At 39.1% G+C, this 25,107-nt stretch overlaps 1 protein-coding gene across 8 annotated transcripts in view; it reads left to right on the forward strand.

Annotated features, from left to right (window-relative positions):
- The window catches only part of LOC135474875 (uncharacterized), a 41,212-nt gene extending 18,986 nt beyond the window's left edge, over nucleotides 1-22,226 (forward strand). For 7 of the 8 annotated variants that reach the window (XM_064754515.1, XM_064754520.1, XM_064754514.1 and 4 more), the window contains 13 exons: nucleotides 6,332-6,403; nucleotides 7,897-7,954; nucleotides 9,758-10,014; nucleotides 11,507-11,686; nucleotides 12,570-12,760; nucleotides 13,206-13,365; nucleotides 14,535-14,561; nucleotides 15,586-15,753; nucleotides 16,416-16,616; nucleotides 17,519-17,641; nucleotides 18,279-18,479; nucleotides 18,902-19,014; nucleotides 19,469-22,226. In XM_064754515.1, the coding sequence (XP_064610585.1) occupies nucleotides 11,590-11,686; nucleotides 12,570-12,760; nucleotides 13,206-13,365; nucleotides 14,535-14,561; nucleotides 15,586-15,753; nucleotides 16,416-16,616; nucleotides 17,519-17,641; nucleotides 18,279-18,479; nucleotides 18,902-19,014; nucleotides 19,469-20,143 (1,956 nt within the window). In that variant the 5' untranslated portion in view covers nucleotides 6,332-6,403; nucleotides 7,897-7,954; nucleotides 9,758-10,014; nucleotides 11,507-11,589 and the 3' untranslated portion in view covers nucleotides 20,144-22,226. Of the gene's footprint in view, nucleotides 1-3,018; nucleotides 3,069-6,331; nucleotides 6,404-7,896; nucleotides 7,955-9,757; nucleotides 10,015-11,506; nucleotides 11,687-12,569; nucleotides 12,761-13,205; nucleotides 13,366-14,534; nucleotides 14,562-15,585; nucleotides 15,754-16,415; nucleotides 16,617-17,518; nucleotides 17,642-18,278; nucleotides 18,480-18,901; nucleotides 19,015-19,468 lie in introns of those variants that run through there. The other variant, XM_064754522.1, reaches the window with a different exon arrangement.
- The last annotated feature ends 2,881 nt before the right edge of the window (nucleotides 22,227-25,107 follow it).

Raw genomic sequence — 25,107 nt, forward strand, 5'->3', positions numbered from 1 at the left:
AGTTAATTATAAACTTAAGTTGGAGATAATGGCAAAGTCAACCTGTACCCTTTTTTTTTGTGGATTTCTCCACAAAGCAGTGTATTTAGGATTTCTCTCCGTCAGTATTTATAGAAGAAGTTGATGTATGTTGTCCTCACATCTCAAGGGTTTTCAAACAGACAAAAGATTTGATGAACTCTCTCAGGTACATGTGACTGTTGCTGTTGTCATGTCACGAGACTGTAATATTAAAGAGTGGTGCATGTATTACAAAAAATTGTTATGAAGTATACAATTGCAATATCTTGCATTCTGATAAATGCATTTTATGTATGTGGATGTTCATGTTTATGAATTGTTTTGTCACGGTATTACATGTACTTGTCAGACAATCTTGATTGAAGTGCATGCATCTCAACCAATGCGCATTTTATTTTGTTTCAAAATTGCTGATTTCTTTTGATTTCTTTTAAAGTTTATGATTGGTTTTCTCTCTTAAATACAGGCATTCATACTCACTTCATGACTGACCGACCTGGATAGCACAGCCGGTAGAGCGTCCGCTTTGGGTGCGGTAGATCCAGGATCAATCCTGCATCGAGTCACACCTAAGACTTTAAAAGAGGAAGTTGTAACTTCCTCGCTTGGTGTTCAGTATGAAGGGGATAGTGCAACAACTGGTTGACCCGTATCAGTATAATGGCTTGGGCAGGGCGGCTTTCTTTCCTTAGGTAAATTGTCTCAGTGAAGCAGCACTATAGATAAAAGAGTGGTGGAAACCCATCCTGCAACAAGGAGGTACATGACATGCACTCTACGGATTCCTTCGTCTTCATATGACTGAAAAATTGTTGAGTATGACATTAAACCCCAAGCACTGACTCACTTCACGACTGAGTATTTTTTTTCTCCTCCATTAGATATACCCCCAAGCCAATTGCAAGGAGGCTTGTAAGATTTCCAGTATTAAAAGGTATTTTAATGATATTTTAAAAGGTGCATCATTATGTTTACCTTAGACTCTAAACAGTTTACAGTTATGAGCTATTAATGGCTTTAACGTAAAGTTGTTATGTATATGCATCAAGGAGTATGAGTGAGTGAATGAGTGAGTGCTTGGGGTTTAACGTCGTACTTAACAATTTTTCAGTAACATGACGACGAAGGAATGGATTTCCACCGCTCTTTTATCTAGTGCTGCTTCACTGAGATACCTTACCGTAGGCAAGTAAGCCATAAAACTGATACAGGTCAACCAGTCGTTGCACTATCCCCTTCATGCTGAACGGCAAGCGTGGAAGTTAGAACTTCCTCTTTTTAGATCTTAGGTGTGACTGGACCCAGGATTGACCCTTGATCTACCGTTTCCGAAGCAGACGCTCTACCAACTGTGCTCTCATGGCCGGTCCCAAGGATTATGATAACACCGTGTTTAGTGTATAAAGAGTCAGTGGTGAATCCAGCTGTTCCAAGTATTTAACACTCTAACTACATGGCCTCATTGGACTCAAAGCATGGTTATATATATATATATATATATATATATATATATATATATATATATATATATATAATGTACATATACCACCTGAGTATAGTGTGTAGCTAGCCCGGCCTTTGATATTTATATCCTTCAGCTGGTACTACATGTCCATAGTGCTAACATTGATGGTTTGGTGAGAATTAATTATCTCCGGTACTTGTGTACATATACATACATGTCGGTGGGTGTGTCATACATGGGAGGTGACCGATATGTATGACCATAGTAGTAGGCCCATGGGTATGTTGTATCTGTGTTTATATAAGATCATGAATGTAAGACTGGCAGGAATGACTTAATGTACAGAAAAAGATGGTTAATATATGGAAATGTACGGCTGCATGTAACTGAAAACAAAGCAAGCATCCTGATCGAGCAACTAAAGAATTATATAACGCAGACAGCCAGTTTCTAATATAGATATGTATTTATGTGACAGTTGCACCAGTGTTTTGCATCTAGGATTCAATCACTTATTATTAAGACAGAGGCTATTTTATAATAGCAGTGGAGATTGTATATATGGATGTAATTATTAAGTAGTGCTTTTAATGTAAAAATTTCTCCTTAAAAAGGTGCATTTGCAAAAGGAAAAATAGATCATGAAATATTACTTTTCGTACCACAAAATGTAAAACCCTTTCAGAATCAGGTGAAATGAGTATAACTTTAATATAGACTTGGACAAAATTTAAGGTGAAGTACAGTATATATATATATATATACACACACATACACACATGATGTAGTTGTCTGTTGTCTGTATGCCATTGGATCAATTGGTCTTGGACAATACAGTATTACTTTTATTAACGTGTGCGTATTAGAAGCCATAGGCTGCATAGATGTAGCAATGTGGGTAAGCTCGCTGATGGGTCTGCTCTGAGTCTACATCTCCCTTATCAAGTTCAGGTGAACTATGTCAAACCAGGATCTGTTCTGCTGGAAGCTTCATTACTTTAAAGATCTAAACATGAGGTTCTATTGTGCAATTTGCATAGATCTGGAACACTTAGTGAAATACTGATTATAAAGAGAGAGCAAGGGTGTTTATCCATCTGTGACTATGGTAAGTGGATTATGTGGATTAAATGTTTACACAGTTAAGAATACATATGTATTCAGATTTCTGCTCACTGTCAAAGTTTTAGGAAAATTACAGTAGACAAGAGTGCACGCTGCAGCGCAAAACAGCTACATGCAGCTCTGCCTACATGTGGTTGCCTCTTCCTGGTTTGAACTGACATCTGGGTGTTGAAAAATCCAGATAGACCTTGTTAAGGCGGTAAATTTCTCCCAAGAGATTAGCAGGATTAGAGATTAGTGTCTAATCCTGGCCGAGGCTAAGCCGTGCTGCGTTCCCAGCCACAAAGGCTGTATGAGGTCACTCTTCTGTCAGGGTTGGAGACTGGCCTCAGGTATATACATGTAGGGCCTACCTGTGTAGCAGATCTGACAGGTGGTCACATCTACCTGAATGCTCAGGTAACGTGTAACAAGGTATAACGGAGACTCAGGTATGAAGTGTTACATGGGAATACAGGTTCGTGTTGGTTTTAGGTTACATAAGAAAGTAATCAGTTTGCCTATCATACCATGATTTAGCTATCTGCAAATGAACCAGGTATAAGCTTGCATTGTTTTGTATGGTTGGCAAGATTATTGTAATTTAGCCTCTCCAGTCTAGCTGGGTATTTGGCATCCTGAAGGTAGAAGACAGCACATTCTAATAGCGCATTTTCTTAAAGAGCTATGAGATAGATGTTAATACGTTAATCAAGGACAGTATTGAATCTTGAAATGGTGATGAAAATGACTGACCAAACATTTTATTGTTGATAAAAATTGGTCAGTCAGTAATTAATATAGGATGGAGCCGATACAGTGATAAATTGTGTCTATAGCTTCTCCTATATAGTCTGTAAACACATGCTATCTCACATAATTCTCTTGGTGAGTTTTGCAACAGTATTAAAATTATCTGATACAGACTTAAATTCTCTGCTTATTACACCTTGAGACAGGTGTGAGTTATGAAATCATAATGGGTAGGAATCTTTTACAAGATGGTTATCAACATAATTCAGACAGTTTTGTGAAAATAAAACGTGTCCCTGCATGTTGGTGTTTGACAGCATGTATTCCAAAGCAACTCCACCCTGAGTCTGGCTTCTTTACATTGTGTTTGTAAATACTGCTGATATAAGTACAGATATCAGCATTCACTATATCAGATTATCAGATTGCTGGATACAGTGATTCTGTGCATTTATTCAAATGTAATAAATTATAATACGATTCCAGTGAGTCTCATATTACAGTAAGCCTGTACCTATAAACTGAGTTATCAACTAAAAAAGCTAAAATTAATGGTTTTAGTAACCAGCTGAGTGAACTTTAGTTGAGGAAATTATTGATAAGTGAAAATGTGGTTTGATTGAAGAAATGGTGTTAAAGTACTTCTTTTCCACGTGCAGGTTAAGAATGTAACGGTTATACTTACCATGGAAAGGAACAGGTCCAATAATAAGAGGTTATTAACACCGGATATCGCAGCTGTATCATGCATGCATTTGTCATAGTGGATGACTTCCTTATTTGTTAACATTACAAGTCCAGAGGTTATACAGTTTTAACATCATAGTGTAAAAATAGCCATGTGACTTGTGTTTGTGACTATAATTCAGCAGTGATAAAGGGACAAGTCATGTTCAGAGCCAGGTGACATTTTTTATGTCAATGTTTATTGTAGGGCCAGAATGATGTTGGGTGGTGAGGGTTGAGGGGAGAGGGGGGTTTGATTAAAACTGGCACATTGTCCCTCATGTCCATGTGTCTGAAGTCAGCAGAGCCTAAGGTGGTTTACAGGTGCATGTATGAGTACATCTGCTTGGGGTATGGGTAAAGGGCAAAAGGGTGTAGCACTCAGGTAATTGACTGAACGCTTTCCCAAGTTTACCTGAGTTTATACCTGAGCTCTGTTTACCTGCTAATGACCACAGACACGTGTCGGTGAATTGCTCAATCACAGCACGTGAGGAGCTGTCTGTCTACCTGTGTAACCTGATAACAGACTGTTTTGTGTGCCCCAATTTTACCTAAGTTTATACCCAAGTCATATTTTACCTGCTTCATGACCACACACTCAGGTAAATCTGCCAGGGGAATTGCCCAGTATATAGCACCTGAGCTGGCCATTTGCAGTAAGTTGTGGCCTCCAGTCACAATACTGTGCCCTGCCCGGATGTTGGCTTTCCTCAACAGGTCAGCTTTAATCCATGTGTTATGGAGATTCTCCAGGATAGCCCTGCAGCGGCCTCTTAGACTGTGTTTCTATGTTCAGGTGATCTAATCTCATTTACCTGATGTATAAGGATTCATCACCATTGATGAATCCTTTGGCATGTTGAGACGCCCTATAATGTCCTAAATCTAACTTCTAAGTGTTTTTTTTTTTCCTTGATGATACGAGAGATATTTGTTGTGTGTCTAACAAACATTTGTAATTGTTCTCTCCTAGCTGTCTTGGCCTGAGCTCCTCTGGCTGTAGCTGGGGTACCTCGGGTACCTCACGTATCTTGCATGCCTGCATGTTTATACACACATCTGTATTTCGTATTATGTATCCTGATGTGTAGCAATGTTGTCAGCTAACCTTTGTCATATAAATCAAGGCAGATTTGGAAGTATTGGCCTAAACCCATGTCACCATAAATCCAATCCAGTAGTCACAGTAGCAGAGTGGTAATAGTGTAAATTTAATACCTGAATAGTCACTGGATGTTCGAGAAAGAGCTGTTAATATCCAATACTGTCACATTTGTGGTGTTAATTCATACACATATTGCTACATTGGTTTATTACTGAGTAATTACTTTTGTTGACTGAATGAAGGACAGGCAGAAAATATGTGTATTAGCCACCATGCATGTTGCTAACAGGCTCTAGAATTCATGTAGTTTTACATGAAGCTTTAAACACATCTGACATGTGCATGGCTTTTATAGTGTGTCTGCTATTCACCTATGCAGGTATGTTTATAGCGGAGCAGAACATGAGTCAGCTTTAAAGTACAGGTGTTTCAGTTATAGTCTTTGCTATAGGCTGGCTGAAATTTTTGTCCTGTCCTTCAGGCTCTACATAGCCAGAGCGGGTGACCTTCTAGTATAATGAGATTCACACATGAGCTGCAGTCAGGGACGTCCATTACCTGTAACCCTAGGGATGATCTCATGTGAATAAGTGTTGGAAGATAATTATCTAAAGATTGATTTTTTACCTTCTGAGTTCTCATATGAGTGGGGAAAGTGCCTTGAGGGGGATTTAGAGGCACTAAACCTTGTGTCTGCATTGAAGGAAATGTGACTCGGAATCTGAATCACTGATCCTGATATATTACAGGGAAGAAATCCAGGATTTGGCATTATCTTTGATCCAGGATTCAGATTTAATAATCAAACATATATTTGAGTGGCTTAGGTCCATGGACGTGTATAGTGGTGCTTAAACCGCAAAACAGAAAAACAACAATGGAGCTGAAAGATGTTTTATGAGTCACCAAAACACAGGAGAATATTGCCCTGACCAGAACACATCACAAATGTTCTGTTGGTCATAGTTTTTTTTTTGGCCTGGAGCATGTAAAAATTTCACCAACTTCTGAGTTTCCTATTTTCAGTGTGTGCTTTCACATTTTCTAATCTACATGCAGGGTATTATTCTGGCTTTCCACTACTTGTAGAGAATTAATTTGACGCACATGTATAAGAGAATTTATTTGTTATAAAATGTTTTTCTTTGTTTCAGAGTGCTAACCTTAATGGGGTGATTCAGGGAATGTGAAGATGCCTGGACCCTTAGCTGAGAACAAATGGCAAAGTAAGCTAATTTATCTGAAGATAAAGTACTCAGCTTTTCATTGGATAATGTCAGTCAGATAATGGCCACATCACTTTTTTATGCTGAAGTGATGGATCTTTTGCATTATAAATTCATTACATGGTTACTCAGTGACAGGATGCAGAATTATATGGTGTTGGTAATCCTCTTGTTATTGGTTACATTGTTATACTCAGTGATAGGATACGAAAATATACATGCATGGTGTCAGTATATGCAGCCTCATATTGTCTGAATATGAGAGTCACGGACACCATGTATTTATATCCTATCACTGAGTAACCTTTTAACAAATATACATGTATCCTGCAAAATGCCGATCAATTCCTGTAAGGAGACTGACTTAATAATTTAGGTAAATCGCTTTAGCATTGTGACCATTGCGTTCACAACCAAACAAAGGGAGATAACCTAGTCAGCAGACACATATGACATCGTCTGGAATGAGACCGGAATGTACACGTTCCCCACCTGACTTTGGCTGTTCAATGAAAATCGAAGTATTTTGTCTTCTGGGAGATAATGGGTGATGTGTCAGCTTATCAAAGAGTAACCATGTAACTGATAAATCATGGCACTTTTATACAAGTCTGATTTCTGTGATTGTCACATTAACATGCTATCGATCCAGTCATGATGGTGACATAATTTCAGTTTCCTGTTAAAGTTAAAAGACCTAATAGTAATTCATCAAACTTTCTTCAAAAATATCTGTGGTTCATTTTAATTCCTCAATCTTTTCACGTATGAAAAACATGAAAATGATAACTTTTAGTGTGATTTATCTACACTACCTTTTAAGTTGGTTGTGGAGACAAAACTACATTGGTCAGATTATCTTATTTCAGGGAATCATACATAGCCTACAGGTAATTGTGTCAGTGTACACAGAATGATGCCCTCATTGGCTCTCTTTCAGTAAACATCTTCTAAACATGAGAGAAAATGGTGGAGAATTTCAGTGGTATTGTGTTTCCAGGCCAAGTGAAAAAAATTATGCTCTGGAATTTTTGTTAAAAGAATTTTTTTTTCTGGGTATTTTTGTACCTGTTAATTAACCTTCTATATTATACATATTTTCCATCAACTGTCAGATTTTTTTCAAAATTTACGTCATCGTCAATTTTGCTTGGAACTCGGTGAACACCCCAATGTGCTCAGAGCCCTGTGAACTGTGCTGCTGCAGTGTCGGCAAGGTGACATGTACACACTTACTGCATGGCTTCTTTGGTCAGCGTAGCGACGCCCGCTCCCTTAAACCTGCCCCGGCTGTTCCCCACACAGTTCTTCTAAAACAGGGACCATCCTTGATGTCACCACTGACAGCTACTTAATTTCCGGACTGACATGACTCGCCACTAGGGCCTTAAGAAAACTGCACTTCAAAGCCATTTTTACCCCACAAAGTGAAAGTTGAAAAATATGTTTGTACTGTTGTTATGTTAATAATGTTATTTCCATATCTGTTTCAGCATTATCGTGGACATTTGGGAGTTGTTGCCATCCTGGTAGTAATGGCCTCTGCACAGAGTAAGCTTGTTTAACTCAGTGTAAAAAAGATAAACAATGCCTAACATTATCTTATTCAAAATTAAATTAAGTTGTCTTATACTACAGCCTTATTATGAGCAGTTACACAAGTATCAAACAAGACATAGCATGATGGCTTTGAAAGACAGCACCTAACCAATGTTTATGTCCACTGAAAGACTACCATTCATAGTATGTTAAACCGGCATTCAATTTTTTTTTTTTTTCAACCCAATAAAAGTTTAGTGAATCTTCATCTTGACACAGCTTCAGCACACCTCCAATATCAAGAGAAATCTGATGTCACGCTTACTCTTGCTTTTGAATGTCAAACTATAATACTCTAAGCAGTAGGCTATGGCAGATCAAAGTTGTGAACTTCGGCGATGAAGGCCCAAGTGATAAATTGCTTTCTCAGAAATTGGACATACTGGAAAAATATTTCTCATTCCCATAGAACTTCGTTGTCCCTATATGAAGCTTGTTAATTAGAAAAATACTGCTGACTAAATGCTAAACAACAACAAAAATGTATTTATATAATTTGAGTGACTAAGTAGGCCTATAGAATCTATTGGGGAGATGAATGTGGTTTGCTGAGACGGTATGCTAGTGTCTGACATAATTTGGCATCATTGAATATTACACGGCTTGTAAATCAACTTATTTTACGTCTGTAGTGGTCTGTTAATGATAGAGGCCTGTCCCACAACACTGTGTTAAATGGCCCTTTGTCTACACATAACTAAATTGTTGTAAATGATCTCAAATGCAGTAGTTCTGTGTTATCAATTGTCACTTCATGGAGTGAATGGGTAAAGGCTATGTCACAGCTTAGGCCACGCAATTTGACATGTCTTATAGTAACGTTTTTGATTGGATAAAATTCTCGCGATGGCTGCCGGAATTCACACCAGCCATTTGTGCAGTATTGTTGTTTTGTTCTACATGTTATTCAGTGAAATCTCATTAAAAGTATGATACTTTTTAGAAAGCTTGAGTATCCTGCTTTCGACTGAAATGTGTTTTAGCCATGTGTTGTCTTGTCTTTTGAGGCGTTGGAGAGACAAATTGATACATTCAAACGTGTGGGTGAATAATATTCAATGGTGAATATTATTCATAATCAATGTCTTCTGTTTCTTGACTTACTGATTTAGTATGAGGATTTACAAGGTGAGACAGGAAATTAATGTATTCTGTCATGGATAATTTTCATTAAACTTTATATATATCTGCCCATGTCAAAGTGCACTGATTTGCGCCACCCTGCCATAAGGGGAAGCAACAGCAAAATGGCCGTCACCATGATGTCATATGGTTGATAATCTGGTATTTTGTGTCTCTGGTAGAGCTGTTGATGGGCTGTGGAAAGTCACAGTGATCAGGTCACCTTTGCCTGATGGTTTAAATTTGTTTTTAGACGTGATACCAGATTTATGTTTAAGCCAAGTCTTCAATTTTGTGCTTACCCCAAATCACGTAACAGTAAATATTAAATATAAACTGAGACTCCCTCAGATTTTGGACAACTGCATATTGGCTAATACGTTTGTCTAAAACTTAAAATTTGTAATATGACTTCATGTTAGTATTAGCTAATGCACTTTCGAATGACTTGGCCCTGATTTGTAAAGACCACTTGGACATGCAGCCCTTCTTCCTCAACAAATAAATGCTAATAAAATTGTAGAGGAATGCTAGAAGCCTGCTAGTGGTGCGCTTAAGAGTGAGCCTGTAGCATACCTGTGAGGGACATTTAACTTGATTGGATAGTACTGGACTGAGGTCATTTGTTCGCAGGAATGCCTGTTCAAATATGTCAGAACAACGATGTTACCTATCCTGGCCTTGGTGATTTGGGAGACATCGGGGAGGTCGTCCATAATGGTACCTCCTGGCCTGATGGTGAATATCGATCTGCACCTTGCCTCACACGCTTCACTGTCCGTCAAAACTGCGGAGTCAACCTAACCCTCAAGCAGAACAACCTCCGTGGATGCCACTCATCTTACATGACTGAGATCATTGCTGCAAAGTCCAAAGAAATGTGATTCAAGGCTAGTAGAGTTACTCCCCTTTGATTTTCCTGAGACACTCACTTACATCAATGCATGTCTTCCATACATAATTTTTTCTTCTTTCTTTCTGATGACTGCTACATTCTGCTTACATTGGATATATTGGTCTTGTTCAGTGAGTGTGTTTGTTACCCCTGAATACAGTTATGTGGTAGTAAAGGCCAGTACGTATCAAGGTTTATGACTGTTCTATTTTAATGCACTTATCTTAGTTGAACATTACAACATGTGACCTATTGAGTTTTTACTCTTGTTCTAATTACGTTAATTAATTACGTTTTAGGATGGATCATTAATGAATTTCACATTTAACAGTTCTGCTTTTTGTTTAGCGAGTCATGTCATTTGAATATGAGCAGTATCTTATGAATATTGGTATATCTTAAATGACCCAAAATTTCATCACAAAAGCGCATTTTTAGAGACAAATAAATGCCACAAAAATATCATTTTTGGTACTGAAACTTACAATTTTTCAGTACAATATCATCCCATGTTCCAAGCAAACCTCAAAACACCCTTCTAGCATCAATAGAACCCAGTAGAATAGAGGAATGGGAAAGTCAGTCATGGACGAAATTTATGGTCATTTAGGGTACCAGTATCTTAGGATATAGACATATCATTAATATCTAATGTAGTTCATATGCACAAGCAATAATAATTTATTTATTTTTTAAGATTAAATAAGTTTTAGTTTTTACCCATCATATGACATATTATAGAAAGACAAGTGGCCTTCCACAAATGATAGACTAAGGAAACGGGTGTGTACTCATGAGTGTTGTCAACCGCTTATTGTCCCCAAAGCATCATGAACAATGAGATCTGTGAATTCTCTGTCTGAGGCCGCAGTAAGACTTTATTATTAATAATATATCGAGTACGGTATAAAAGACCAATCAAATAAATGTTGGTAATATAGCCATTTTTTCTTTTCGAGCTCAACATAGAAATGTAGTTCCCCAAACACCTCGAGACTGAGACTCTGAAATGTTGATGTGGCTTATGTACAATATCACTATACAATACACATGTACAATATATGCTACCCATGTGACTTTATAGGCGCGGTCTAGTATCTCTGAGGGGCAAGAGAGACCACTGGGGCAGTGCAAAAATTACATTGCCAATGGGACTGCTTTGCAACATGTACAGCAGTCAGGTGTATGGGTGGAGAGAACCAAAATGATCTTGTCTGCTTAGATATTTATAGCCCTGGGTGGGCTGCAACTACCAGGCCTATGACCAGTGAGGGTGTGTGTTTGATTCAGTACCAGACAAGAAAACTGGGTAAACACTGTAAATGACCTGAATTCGATCTTTGGCTGAGTTTTGCACGATTTAGAGAATTTTTTTTGCGTGGAAGGTAGAATAATACATATGACATAATTTCCTTCTAAAAACGCACTTCATTGGATGAAATATTAGGTCAGGTATAATATATTATGAATTTTCATTTGTGTTTTAGGTGCACATACCTGTTTGCTTTATGATCCTAATTATCATAACACCACAATCAAGTACTTCTTTGGTGGTGATACCTGGGGCTACATGGCAGCGTCAAAGCGTACAGTGGTAGGCTATTGTATGAGTGTCTATGATCAATCCGTAGAGAAGGTGAACTTCCGAATGACTTATCATGTGAAAGGTGAGATTCTGAGAATGATAAGATAGCCCTTATAAAATTCTTAGCTTGGTATAACCCAATGTTATCAGAAAAAATAGAGTAAAATAGGGGAATTTTTTTTATTCTCTCTGATGTAAGAGGTAAGTGATTTTAAAGGAAGTACATGTATTAGCAAGAGAAAAATGTTGTTAAAAACGTATTAAAGTGAAAGACAGCACCTGATTAATGTTTATGTCCACTGAAAGACTACCATTCAAGGCATTTTAAACTGGCATTAAATATTTTTTAAAGATTTTTTTCAAGCCAGTAAAAGTTTAGTGAAACTTCATCTTGACCCAGCTACAGTAGGCCTGCGATATCATTTACAAGGAAATCCAGCGACCCTGTTTAGGAAGACAGATCCATGGCCGTTGTATTCCTGCTTCAGATCATAGCCTCTGGGGTGGTTGTGTTGGTGATTTTGAGCCCTAAACGTTCACAAAATTACAATAGAATTGTTGTGCAACTAGATTCATACTCAATTCTGAAGTGGTGGTTTCTAAGATGAGAGCAATGTTGACCTAGTTATCGCGGACCTGACAAGTCTGACAGTAACGTGTTTGATTGGATAAAATTCTCAAGATGGCTGCAGTATTGTCATTTTGTTCTACATGTTATTCAGTTAAAATAATAAAGTATGATACTTTTAAAAAGCTTGAGTATCCTGCTTTCAATTGAAGTATGTTTTAGCCAGGTGCTGTCTTGTCCTTTAAAAGCTGAGAGAAAATTGTAGAGTGAAGCCCTTTGCAGATGGCCTGTCGAACAGATTTTTATTGACAGCTTCGAAGACAGTTGTACATTGTGTAATTAGAAAATTAATTCATGTTCACCATATCTCATGACCAGCTTTGATAACCTGTTGTAGTGAAGGAAATGACCTTTGTGGGGTCATCCCAGGACACTGCATCTCCAGGAACGATAAGGTCTGTGAACTTCCCAGAAGGTTATGTGACCGACGATGACACATACACATACATGATTCAGAGCCGTAACCAAGACGACTACATCCGATTGACCTTTGATGACTGGGATCTGGACCCACTCAGTATTATAGAGGTTGGTACCAGGTTAGACTCAGAAAATTTATTTATTTATATGATTGGAGTTTAATGCCTTACTCAAGAACATTTCACTCTGTCTGGTTTCCTTCCACCATAATGCTGGCTGTAAAACAACAATCAAATAAATAAATCAAATCAAGAACATTTAACTTATTTCACTTATGACCAGCATTTTAACCATCAAGTCTGCACACACAAGTAGGTAAGTTCATCACAAACTTGCCAAAGGTCATTGATTTTAATAAATCTCCGCACCTCTTGGCTGCCTGAACACATGAAACTGACTGCTATCATATAAGTATAAAGTTCAGAGTTTGGCATTAAACAGCAATCAAATTAGTAAATGAAACTAAAGACAAGAATTTGATATGGTGTCGTAATGATCATGACATCAGTGTTGTAACACAGCACCTAATGCTCAATACACATCTTCCTTTCAGTTTGAACGAGCCAACATAGAACGTGTTCACGGCACCGATGATCGCCCCATTGTCACCTCTACACGAAACTGGATTCGTTTTAAATTTTCAACTGGAAACAAATATGGATCACTAATGATTCGCTCAATGGGGTTCAAGGTCACTTACAGCTTCACATCAAGTAAGTTTGATCAGTATTAAATACAATGTACTTCTACATCCAAACACACCAGTTATGTAAAGTTGTTCAACTTTACCTGGTCTTTATCACATGCTAGATTTAGTTGTTCAACTTTACCTGTTCTTTATCACATGCTAGATTTAGTTGTTCAACCTTACTTGTTCTTTATCGAAGGCTATAACATGGTTAAATTTATACTAGTATAATAGTTCAGTAATGTTTTTGGTTTTATTTATCTTTTATGTAAGGTTTAGTGCATACCAGATTGATAGCTTTTTTGGTAAATGTAATCGTGACCACAATAATTATCATACAACTTAAACTGTCCTTTACACTCAAATGCAAAAAGCTGTATGATTGTGATATGTACGATATTCAGCTTGAAAAAATGGAACTTTCAGCACAAAAAGTAATACCTTTTGCATTTATAAATGCACTTGTTGGGACAACATTTTTATAGTGAATACAGTATGTCACTCAACATTTTGTATTTCCTGTGTTTGCCCTAAAAAAATGACCACAAAAGAGTGAATTTGTGAAGGCAAGTATATGTCAAATATTGCTTTTGATGATAAAAGTTGCTTTTTTCAGTAGGATATCAATCTATCATCCTGAACCTAAACCTCTTTCTAAGATCAATAAACTCTCACATATTTGCACTGGCCGTGATAGCACAGTTGGTAGAGCATCAGCTTCGGAAGCGGTAGATCCAGGGTCAATCCTGGGTCGAGTCACACCTAAGATGTGAAGTTGTAACTTCCTCGCTTGGCAATGACTGATTGACCCATATCAGTGTAATGGCTTTATTGCGGTCTCAGTGAAGCAGCACTTTAAGGATTCTTTTGTCAGTCATGTGACTGAAAAATTGTTGAGTACGACATCAGATAGAGTCTGATAGAGAATAGTGCCTATATATTTCATAGTCAGGTTTATGGTTGTACATGTTTATGTCTGAGCAGGATATATTGTATAACCTTACCAGTTCTTTATCACATGCTAGATTTAGTCGTTCAACTTTACCTGTTCAACCTTACCTGTTCAACCTTACTTGCTCAACCTTACTTGTTCAACCTTACTTGTTCAACCTTACTTACTTATTCTTTATCGCATGCTAGATATAGTCGTTCAATTTTACCTGTTCTTTTCACCTGATATTTAACGTGTTTCAGATCGTGTGGAGGATGAGCCATCCACAAGTAAGTATCATTCTCTGACCCAATAAATCAATTACCAGACATAAATCAGAATTGTTCCTTGTGACAAGCAGTTGTTTAGAACTACAGTGTAGAAGTTTCTACACTGAATAGCTCCAAATATTCAGCATTGCAGTTGGCAAGAAAGTACAAAAATGTGAATATGTTGGCACACATGTATTAACATAAACCAAATAAAAAGATAGACACATGTACCATACCCCTTGTGTGATGTTTGTCTGTCAGGTGTAAACCCCATCGAGGGATGTTAATCTGTGAGGTGTAAACCTTTCAGAAACCAGGTTAAATTACATACATTGTCAGGAAAACAGAATGTGTTAATGCTTTTTGTTGATCTTTTCAGTCGTTTAAAATAGCAGCATATTTGTGGTTTTGACAAAATTTCCTGTTTGGCAGCAGCGATCTGTAGATGGTTGGGTAGTAAGATTAGCTCATGTAATCCTTCCCTTCCTGTTCTCGCTACATGACCGCTATACAGGCTCGCAGCTTAACAGCTGGTCTCTCAACACGGACACATCCAGCCTATTGTCGTTTAAACTTCAGAAGACGTATTAGGGCTTGTAGTTTTGAATCCTCTGCTAGCAGACCCTTGTTCATCCGCATGGAACATGATTCATCCCATGTAAGGTGACAGAATCACCCATTGTTGTTTTAATTATAAATCCAACAGCTGCATGTACACTTAATATAAATTTATTGTGCCTGGTTTATTTTAGGTAATGTGTGCACTGTCTGTATTTCACTTGTTGGAGAATTTTCATATCCTGGTAGATTACGAGTCATAACCTTGTGGCTGTCTTCCTCGTTTTCATTGAAAAAAGAAATAGCCGACACCTGATGTTCCTGATATAAACGAGTCTTAGAGCCAGATGCTGGTATTCAGCATGGTTTTCAGCCACAGTTACCAGTGTCGGTTTACCAGCTGCTCACCTAAAGCCTCCCCTCCCGGACAGGTGTGCCCCCTCAGCTGAGTTAATTACACTCACCTGTCTTTCTCACCTGACAGATTGTGGAGGCTATAAGCTAGACAGTAGTGGTGGTGTGCTGCAGTTTTTGGGCCCTGACGTCACTTACCGCCCTGTTCCATACGACTGTGTGTGGGTGATCAAACGCCAGCCAGAGTTTGAAAAGCTCTACCTGAAGCTACTGGACTCCACGGTGTACAGAGGATCAGGTCAGTCATTCAGGGCACTGTAGACTGTAGGTGCTGCCATCAGGTAGTTAGTTTTCTTATTCTGTTGCATTTGTGTATATTTTGTGTTCAGTACTGTAGTCCGTGTTTATAACTCATACTCACTACCAAGTTTGCCTTGGTGAAAGAGCAGACCTTTGTTTAACAAACCTCAGTGTCCAGTATATATGTTAAGGACTGTGAGTTCATCTCAGATTTAGTGGTCCAAAAATGGTGAAAGGGTAAATCCTATGAGAAGCATTGAATCATTTTGCTCGAGTAATTTTACCAATATAAAGAAATGCATGTATAAATAATAGAAATGCTTATGTTATATTTTTGATCCTGACATATTTTGTTGCATGAACAGTAATTGTGGAAAATGAATCGGGAGCCTTTTTTGTTTGCATTACATATGATTGCATTATGTACAGGTACATAGGAAGGTCTCTTAGCAACCTGAGGATGGTTGTGGGTTTATTCCCGGGTGCTGGCCGGTTTCCTCCCACCATAATGCTGGCTGCCAGTATATAAGTGAGATATTCTTTAGTACGGCATAAAACATCAGTCAAATAAATCAAATATGATTTCAGTAGAAACATACATGTGATACAGTAATAATGCATGTACACATGTATCTCATCTGTTGTTTATTATAATTTCAGAATGGGCAGTTCCTAATAAGTTTCAGTTGCATGATGGGTTGTCATCAGATGCAAAATTTGTGCGAAGTTTTCCGCCGGAAAACACTGATGTTGCTAAAACCGGTTTCAAGTCCGAGGTTGGATTTTACGTTCGCCTAACTGGCAGTTTTTTCCAGGACGATAAATTCAGAATGGCGTATGCTTCATATGATTCTCTACCCGGTGAGTTATGCGTCGTTCACAGTTGTGTACCCGAGTGTGTCCCGAGCATTAACAGAGATAACCAATATTCTGCACGGAATGTTGAACGCCATAATTGTAAAATTGTTGAAGGGCCTTTGCTGACAAATATGTAAAACTACAATTTAATAATCAAATAAATTAATTCAGACTCCAAAAGAGGTGCCTTAGGATAATGTGTTTACCTGTATGAATTTAATGCCACATTCTATTGTGGCAAATTAATATTAACCCATTACATACATGTAAGTTGATATTGCAAAATTTCTTTGTAGCAACACTGAAATTCAAGAGTGAGAGTGCTCTATTTGCGCAAAGTGTCCAAAAACATCCATTGCTATATACAAAGAGTGTAAACCTGGTGCCATTAACAATATCACAGCATCATAATAAAATGCCTGACTTGTTATATTTGTTTACCTTTATCCTGCCAACATTTCTTTAAATATTCCAAGAGAAAGTATATGTGGTGTGTAAAATAAATATGTTGCTTTTTCTTATACTTGTAGTTTTGTGCACTGATGTAAATCTAACACCATGTCATTCAATGCATTTATTTGAGGAAACCTGAGTGTGTAACTGGATATTGTAGATAAAGATTCAGTTTCATCATGATGACCAAGTTGTATAGACAGTGCTGCCATGACTGGTTGCTGTGGTATTTGTGGACATTCATGTACTTGACATGCTATGAATGTGTGTGAAATCAGCCCAGCAGCTGTCAGTAGCATGCATGTAACTGTGTTTTTTTGTAGATTTTTAATAGTGATGAACAAACTCGCTGTTCTCCCACTTGTGTCCTGTCTGTCATTTCTGTTTTAATTACACCTTGGTGTTTAATTTCTACCTGTATAACCGTGTTATCAACACCTTCTCTGTTCCAGCGGGTGTTGACCAGTGTACCTATGGGATGTTTACCTGTGGTAATAAGCGGTGTATTGACCGGTCACTGTCCTGTGACGGGGCTGACCACTGCGGGGACAACTCAGATGAATCTTCATGTCCATGTAAGCTGACGTTACCATTCAGAGTGAAGAGTGTGCACTAACACTACATGTTTCATAAGTAAATGTTTTCAGCAGCATTCAACACTGTTTATCACTTATCGTGATATTCAGATCTGGAAGATGAAAAACAAATAGGCAAAACGTGTAGAAAAGCATAGCACTTGATTCAAAGGACCGTACAGTATTGAAATAAAGTATGCAGCATAAAAATGTTTAAAAATCATGGTAAACCATACAGTCATATACATATTATTAGCTCACTGGTCAAGGGCTAGTAGTCCTGGTGGAGAACTCTGGTGAAATCAAGGAACAGAAAATGGACTCCATACATGAGACAGTTGTTGGGGACAGTTGTTAGGAACAGTCCACATTTCCCATGAATATGATGATTTTTCAGTTTTATTTTGGATTTTATGGCTTTGGAAAAAGGCTCATTCTGCCTAGAAGACAAAAATTTTAATTGATGTGGCCTATTAAATTGAAGTAGTATTTTTGACCCTGAAGGCTACATAGAAGTGAATATAATGAATTTTGATCATGTTAAACTTGCAGAGACGTGTTTCTATATAAAGGTTTTTATTTGAGAATATGACTCGATTTTTTAATCTTCTGGCTGTATAAAAATCTTTGTCCACAGCCTCACCTGACTGGGGCTCTCAAAGCGGCAGCCCATTCTCCCTTAGTATCAGCATCATCATCCCTATTGTGGTCGCCATGATTCTTGTCATCGTCATCTGTCTTTTCGTCGTCTTTCTGCGCCGTTGTCAGCAGTTACAGCGTCGCCAGCCAACTCGCAATTCCCAGGTGCCCTCTGTCAGTGGCCGCATGGCCAGGGGAAGTAAGTCATGCTGGAATATTTGACTAAACGGGACAAAACGTGGCTAAATAATCTTAAACTTAATGATTCCTCTCTATCAGATTTGCCAATTTGGCACAATCCTCGGGGCACAGGAAGTTTGGGTTCAAACCTGACCATGGACAGGGAATTTGTTGCTTCCTGCTCGTGGGGACTTTTGCACCATCCTTCAGTCATTGGAGATCACTTTACCTTCACCAATGTACAGTGTTAAGTAACAGTCAAATAAAGAAATAAACAACATGAGGTGAAACACATTGGTCAGGTATTCTAAATTCTATCCAGTCTATAAAATACATACATGTATATATCTTACATGTTCACCACACATGCCGCATTTATGATGCTTCATGTAAGTATCCAGTCGACATTTGGGATCACATTTATGTTTTTCTGTTTCTCAGGACGAACACGGCGAAGTCAGATTCGGGTTACAATACAACAAGAATATGAGGATGCTCCCCCTACCTACGAGGAAGCCATTGGTACACCCTCAAACCTGGGATACTACAACATGGTCAGTTACACTGATTTTGTAGTGAATAAAGATGTTTCCAAAGTTGTTCATTTGTGCGTTCTGTTTTAAAACAGCGCATTATAGATTTTAGAAACTGTGTGGTAGAGTAAAACTGCCCGTGGGTAAAGGCTACGCAACCTCGAGGTTCAAACTGTCCAGCAATCTTCATGCATAAGATTATCTCTCAAATCTGCAAATTTTCTGTATTTGCCATAAACATTTACTCTAAAATCTTAATTAAGTAAAAATGCTTCCAAACATTTAATGAAAAGTACATGAATAACAATTAGAGAATATTACTTAGTAATATGGTTGTGGGTTTCACCTGGGCTTTGCCCGGTAGTTTACTTTTAATGTAGTCCTATACATAATTTTCTGTCAAATACAGTAGTATCAGAAGGATATATTAAAGCTCTCATTCAGCTCAGCTATGCTCTTACTGTGTATGTTTCAGGCATTCATGTGGTCACAGCCAGACATTGTAACAGGGTTGATGTCCCCACCTCCATATACGGATGTAATAGGGGCGACTAATGAGGAAAATGGAGATTCTCCAAGTTACCCGATTGAGAATGACCCCAACAGGCAGCTGACTGCTCGAGACTCTCGTAGTGGCCGTGAGAGACGAGACACACACGGAGACACAGATAGACCGACTGGGGGACAGAGACCTCCTGGTCAACAGCCCGGTGACCTTCACATCGTCCTGCGTAGAAACAGCAATACACCCTCTAGTGGCACAAATAGTCTGGAGCACAACCATTCCCTGGGGCGTCAGCCTCTCAGAGCCCCCGTCGAGGCAGTGTACGGAAGCACACTGCAACAGCGGAACAAACCTAAAGACACGGCCTCGCCTCAGATCAGTGTGACTAATGATGGGCACAAGGACACACCCCATCAAAGTAGCATGTCAGTCCAGACCTCTGTGGATGTGACGGAGGTCGGAGCAGCTGTAGAGCATGTAGGTGAACAGTCATGCAGATCCACGTCTGCGGAGGCTGCTAATTCGCCTCGTGCCCCGCCTGTGTCACAACCTCACACCACCGGCAGACACAGGGGGACCCAAGGCTCACAGGAAACATGGTCGACACAGAAATTCAGGGTCTCTCCCACATCAGGAGGAGTCTAACCATGTGAGGAGGTCAAACCCCAGGCCTTCCCATCATGCAGCAGCCATTTTATACCCTGAACCCGAGGCCACAGTGACACTAAGGCAGACCCCTGCGGCCTCAATGGTGCCTCGCTTGTTAAGGCAAAGCTATAGCCAGGCTGACATTCCCACGTCCCGTGGAGTGGTCTGGACCTCCTGATCCGAGGAGAGCATCGTCTGCTGGCAGGCTGGTACCGGATGAAGGGAGAAGTCCAGGTGGGCTACAGAGGGGGAAGGAGAGACAAGAAAGGTTCCAGCTAAGTCCTGTTCCTCAGGAAGACAGTGAACGCAAAGTCTGGTCCCATCACAGAATTCAGCAGCTGGTGCCGCAAATTCTATCTTAGCTAGGGAAGTTTCCGAGGCAACGGCTGAGGATGTTGCTCAGGGAAGGATACGTGCCTAGAACCACCAGTAGGGAATGTTTTGAAAATGGGGTTAGGGAAAATATTGAGGACAGAGAGGAGGAGGAAGAGTATAGAAAGAGGCTCAGTCAGTCATCACAACACCTCAGATTGCTGCTCAGACGAAGTGCCAGTGAGGAGGAAGACATGTATGTGTAATGAGGGTGAGGTGAAGATCAGTGGCAGTGAGCTTAGCAGTCAGTTTCATGACAGGAGCGCATGGTGACAGTGAGGAAGTAGGAAGACATAGCAGCGAGCATCAGAACAGAAGCACATGGTCTCATTGAGGATGTATGAGGATAAAAAAATGAATGTTAGTGGGGAAGCAGGAGGACATAGCAGTGAGTGTCAGGAGCAGGGCACCATGGTGTCAATGAGGATGTATGGGGACATGTATTTTGTGATGAGTGACTTTTGAACTTGTGCGCTAGTATGAGTGGAATGAGAAATAACTGTTACTGACTACAGGTATACTGTCGACTGATGATAAGGAGTGTTTGTATTTGACTTGGACAATCACAACCAGACCACCAGGGAAGAATGAAGACATATAAAATCATATGTGAGCCTGGACCACAGTATTATAACATCTCAATCTGGTGTCAGAAGTGGGATGACAGTCAATGCTTAATGCCAGACATTCATTCATCTATACATGGGAAATTCTGTGTAGTATGCACTGGTACAACTTCTGCATTTAAAACTGATTTTTGTTGTTACTCTGACGGTTACTTTTGGGATGTGCTATGACATTTCACAGTTCTTTATTGTTGTGTATGTTAGCTTCATTTTAATTGGTCACTGAATTTTATATGTACCATTGAAAAATTCATTGTCAAATTACAACCTTTTCGCTGTATGAACTATTGCTTGAATTCAGTCGGTGGTGTGCAATGAAGACAAGAATGAAAAAAAAATTTATACAACATGTGTTTCTGCTTAGTCGTTTTTTTACAATATATGATTATGCAAGTCAAGAATGGATAATATACTTACACGGGAAAAGAGGGGATTAGTCTGCACTATCTACTACTTTAGAATTAAACCAGAATTCTGAAGGTATTTTTGATACATATTGCTTTTATGCTGATGGATGTATAATGATTGCCAAGCAGCTCACTAAAAGGGTCATTTTGAATGCCTTTATACTAAATGGTCACCAAGACCTATGAAACGTGAAACCATTATTTTGGCTTCATCTGTAATCGTGCTCATTTTATAGTACGTTGTTGTTGTTATTTTGTGGAAGTTGACAGCTTGAGACTGTCTTTTTAGACTGGATTTTCAGTCTTGTATGTATATAAATGTAAAGATGTATATATTCAGATTGATGAATGATTAAATTATAATACTTTTTATACATATATGAATGGCTATTAATGAGATTTGTACTGCTGGTTTTGGTGATGATGATGATGATATAGTACATGTATATCTTGTTTGGATGAAGATGACCCTCTCAGCCCTATGAAGAGACCTGGTGAACAACCGCGTAATGTGCTACAGTTATCAGATAATTAGTTTACAGGAAAAGAAGTCAACCAAATCTGAATATTTATTTCCCACATTCTTATGTTTTGTTTGGCTTGAAATGATTCCAGTGGTTTGCAATATGATCAGAATCACTCAAAAAAAAAAAAATAATAATAAATGAATGAAATAGCCTATGACGATGTTGTTGTTGATTGTGTTAATTTAGTGATGCTTAATACACCCCCCCCCCCCCCACCCCCACTCCAGTCAGATGAGAGAGAAGTAAAAGTTTTCAGTTCAGTCATAGTTGAGTCAAAAACATTTTTATTCAGCTGAGCTTAAGGCTCTGGAGGTACAGTTTGAAATAACTTTGTCTTAACATACGGCTTGTCACGTGCCTAATTTTAACATTTCAAATTTTTTATTTGGTCAAAATTGGCCTTGTGTGACATTGTTGCTACATGTATTTGATCATTGTTACTACATGTATTTGATCATTGTTTAAGGCCATAGTCAAGACTTTTTCATTGCTCCTACATTTACAGCCTATTGTAGTATAGCTCCAATATGGCTCTACATTCCCTCTACAGAAATATGTATTTTTCATCTAAAAGATTGCTTCGGTGGTCTAATGGTTAAGAGCACCTGCCTCAAGATCGGGAGACCCAGGATCAAACCCGGGTCGGATCATACCAAAGACTTTTAAGGTAGTACTTCTTGTTGCCTCGCTTGACGCTCAACACTGAGATGTTAGAGCAAGGAAACCGGACAGATCGGCCCGGTGCCAGTATAATGTGACTGTGTGAGGTGTCATGTCTGGTGTCTTCGTCATGTTACTTCAGTGGCGGCCGCAGTTCGGCGACAAGGACTCGCTCTGCCACAAGAAGACACGGTGTATGTACACAAACCTAAAAACTCCAAAATTGTTAAGTATGACGTTAAACCCCAAGCATTCATTTAAATTGAATTTATTGTTGAATATCATATTGCATTATGTTGAAGATGGAAACCACTGGATGTAAGGTCCTGGAAAGTCCTTGGAAACATCTTTTACGGATGCATGGAAACCCTGTGGGTTCTTTTTGAAACTTTCAATGTCTTGTACAGTATACCCAGTCTAGAAAGGCAGATAATTTTTCACGGTAGAGACTAAATTTAATCGAGGACTGTTAGTTCGTCATTTCGTCGAAATGTTTGAATACTTGAATACCAATACCCTGCTTAGCATCTGATGGCATTTAAATCTGGATACAGGATTCTTTGATTCAGTTTTGGATGTTAATGAATTATCTATCAATTTCAAACGAGGTATGTGGAAATAATCGGATGACGACGATCGACTCGTACAGCAAAGATGACGCCATGTCCTGGATCTTGAACAAATATTTTTTTCTATTTTCACATTAAGTTAATTAAAATCACGACACGTCTGGTCAGTTTAGTTAGGGGTGGGTACCTCGGTTGACAAAAAGGTCAATGGCCATACACTATGCCAAAAATCGCCTAGAACCATTGAGGTCGCAGGCTGAAATTCTGCTCTCGCTTGAGAATTTTTCAAGAACTTCGTCACTCACCAATCGAATGCTATTGATTTTCTCCGGATTCTTCCAATCATGAACCTGACCGCCAAGTTATTCTTGAGCACTGCGGCGCGGCGTAAACACGAATCAAATATAAGGAATCCAGTTTAGCCTAGTTCTTCATGTTACTTTATTTATTTACCTGGTGGGCGTGACGCTCAAGATATTATCACTTATTTTAGGGCGGTCAGGTTCACGGTGAAGGAAACCGGAGTAAACAACCGTACTTCGCCATGTACATTGTACTTGACAAGCTTCCTGACTTACAGTCGCAGTCCAAACATCGAGAGCAGGATTTGAATACCTCACTGGCCAAGAACTTGATGGTCGTAGCAAACCAGCGCTTTAATCTTTCTTAGATGTTCAGACGGTTACCCTTAAGATCTATGTGGGTAAATAGCACTCAAGTCGGCCAGTAGTACAAAATAATGCATGTCAGTTTCATCCGCTTTCCGAAAGTTTCCAGACTATTTTCGTTCTAATGGCAGCCAATAGATTCCAGAATGCTCTGATTGCTTTGTTGATGTCCAGGATATTATGGCATAGGCAATTGCATTGGTCAGAAAAAAATGAAAGCCCTCTTAAATATACAGTTATTTTTAAAAAAAAAACACGCGTAAGACTTCGCATAAATTATGAAATGGATATTAAACACCTTTCGTGGAAATCTCAGCACCATATAGTAAGAAGTAATAAAACAGCAACAAATTTAAAAGAAGGCCTGCATACCTGAAATGTACCACATATGCACTATGTCTGACATTTGAGAATAACTATGCAACTGTTACAAATGGTGTAGGAAACACGAGTTCTTTACCGTGGACGAGCGGTCAGACGGATGCGGGGGACCCGAGTCCACAGCAGTGGCCGAACGGATAGACGGATGCTGGAGAGACGAGTCCACAGCAATGGTCGAGAGTTAAGAAGAATGCAGGTTACCCGAGTTTACTGTTGTAAGTTTGTATGTATGTTTGGGGTTTTACGTCGTATTTAACAATTGTTCAGTCATATGACGATGAGGAGTCATTAGGTGGGTGTACATACACTGGGTCTTGATTCTTATGTCAGGGTGAGTCAATCCCGCTACTGAAGTATCATGCGAAGACACCAGTCGCACACTGACACCGGGTCAACTCGTCCTATGTCCTTGCTCTAACCTCTCAGTGTGGAGCGCGGAGCGAGTATCATTTTTTAACTTTGATATGACCAGAACCGGGCTTTGGTATGACCGAGCGGTGAAACGGATGCGGGAGAACAGAATCCGCTGCAGTGGTCGAGCATTAAGGCCGATGAGGTGGAACCGTGTGTTCAGTACAATGGTCGAGGGGTTGGATGGCTGGATAGATGGATGAATGGAACTCCAGCATACTGCGGGGGCCGATGTGTTAGATGGTTGGGGGAGATCCGAGTTAGCTGCAGTGGTCAAGCAGTTAGACGGATGCACGAGATCACAGGTTCACAAGTGCACAAGTGCACAAGTTTTGAATAT

Source organism: Liolophura sinensis, chromosome 9, assembly GCF_032854445.1.
Source record: "Liolophura sinensis isolate JHLJ2023 chromosome 9, CUHK_Ljap_v2, whole genome shotgun sequence".
Taxonomy (NCBI): Eukaryota; Metazoa; Mollusca; class Polyplacophora; order Chitonida; family Chitonidae; genus Liolophura; species Liolophura sinensis.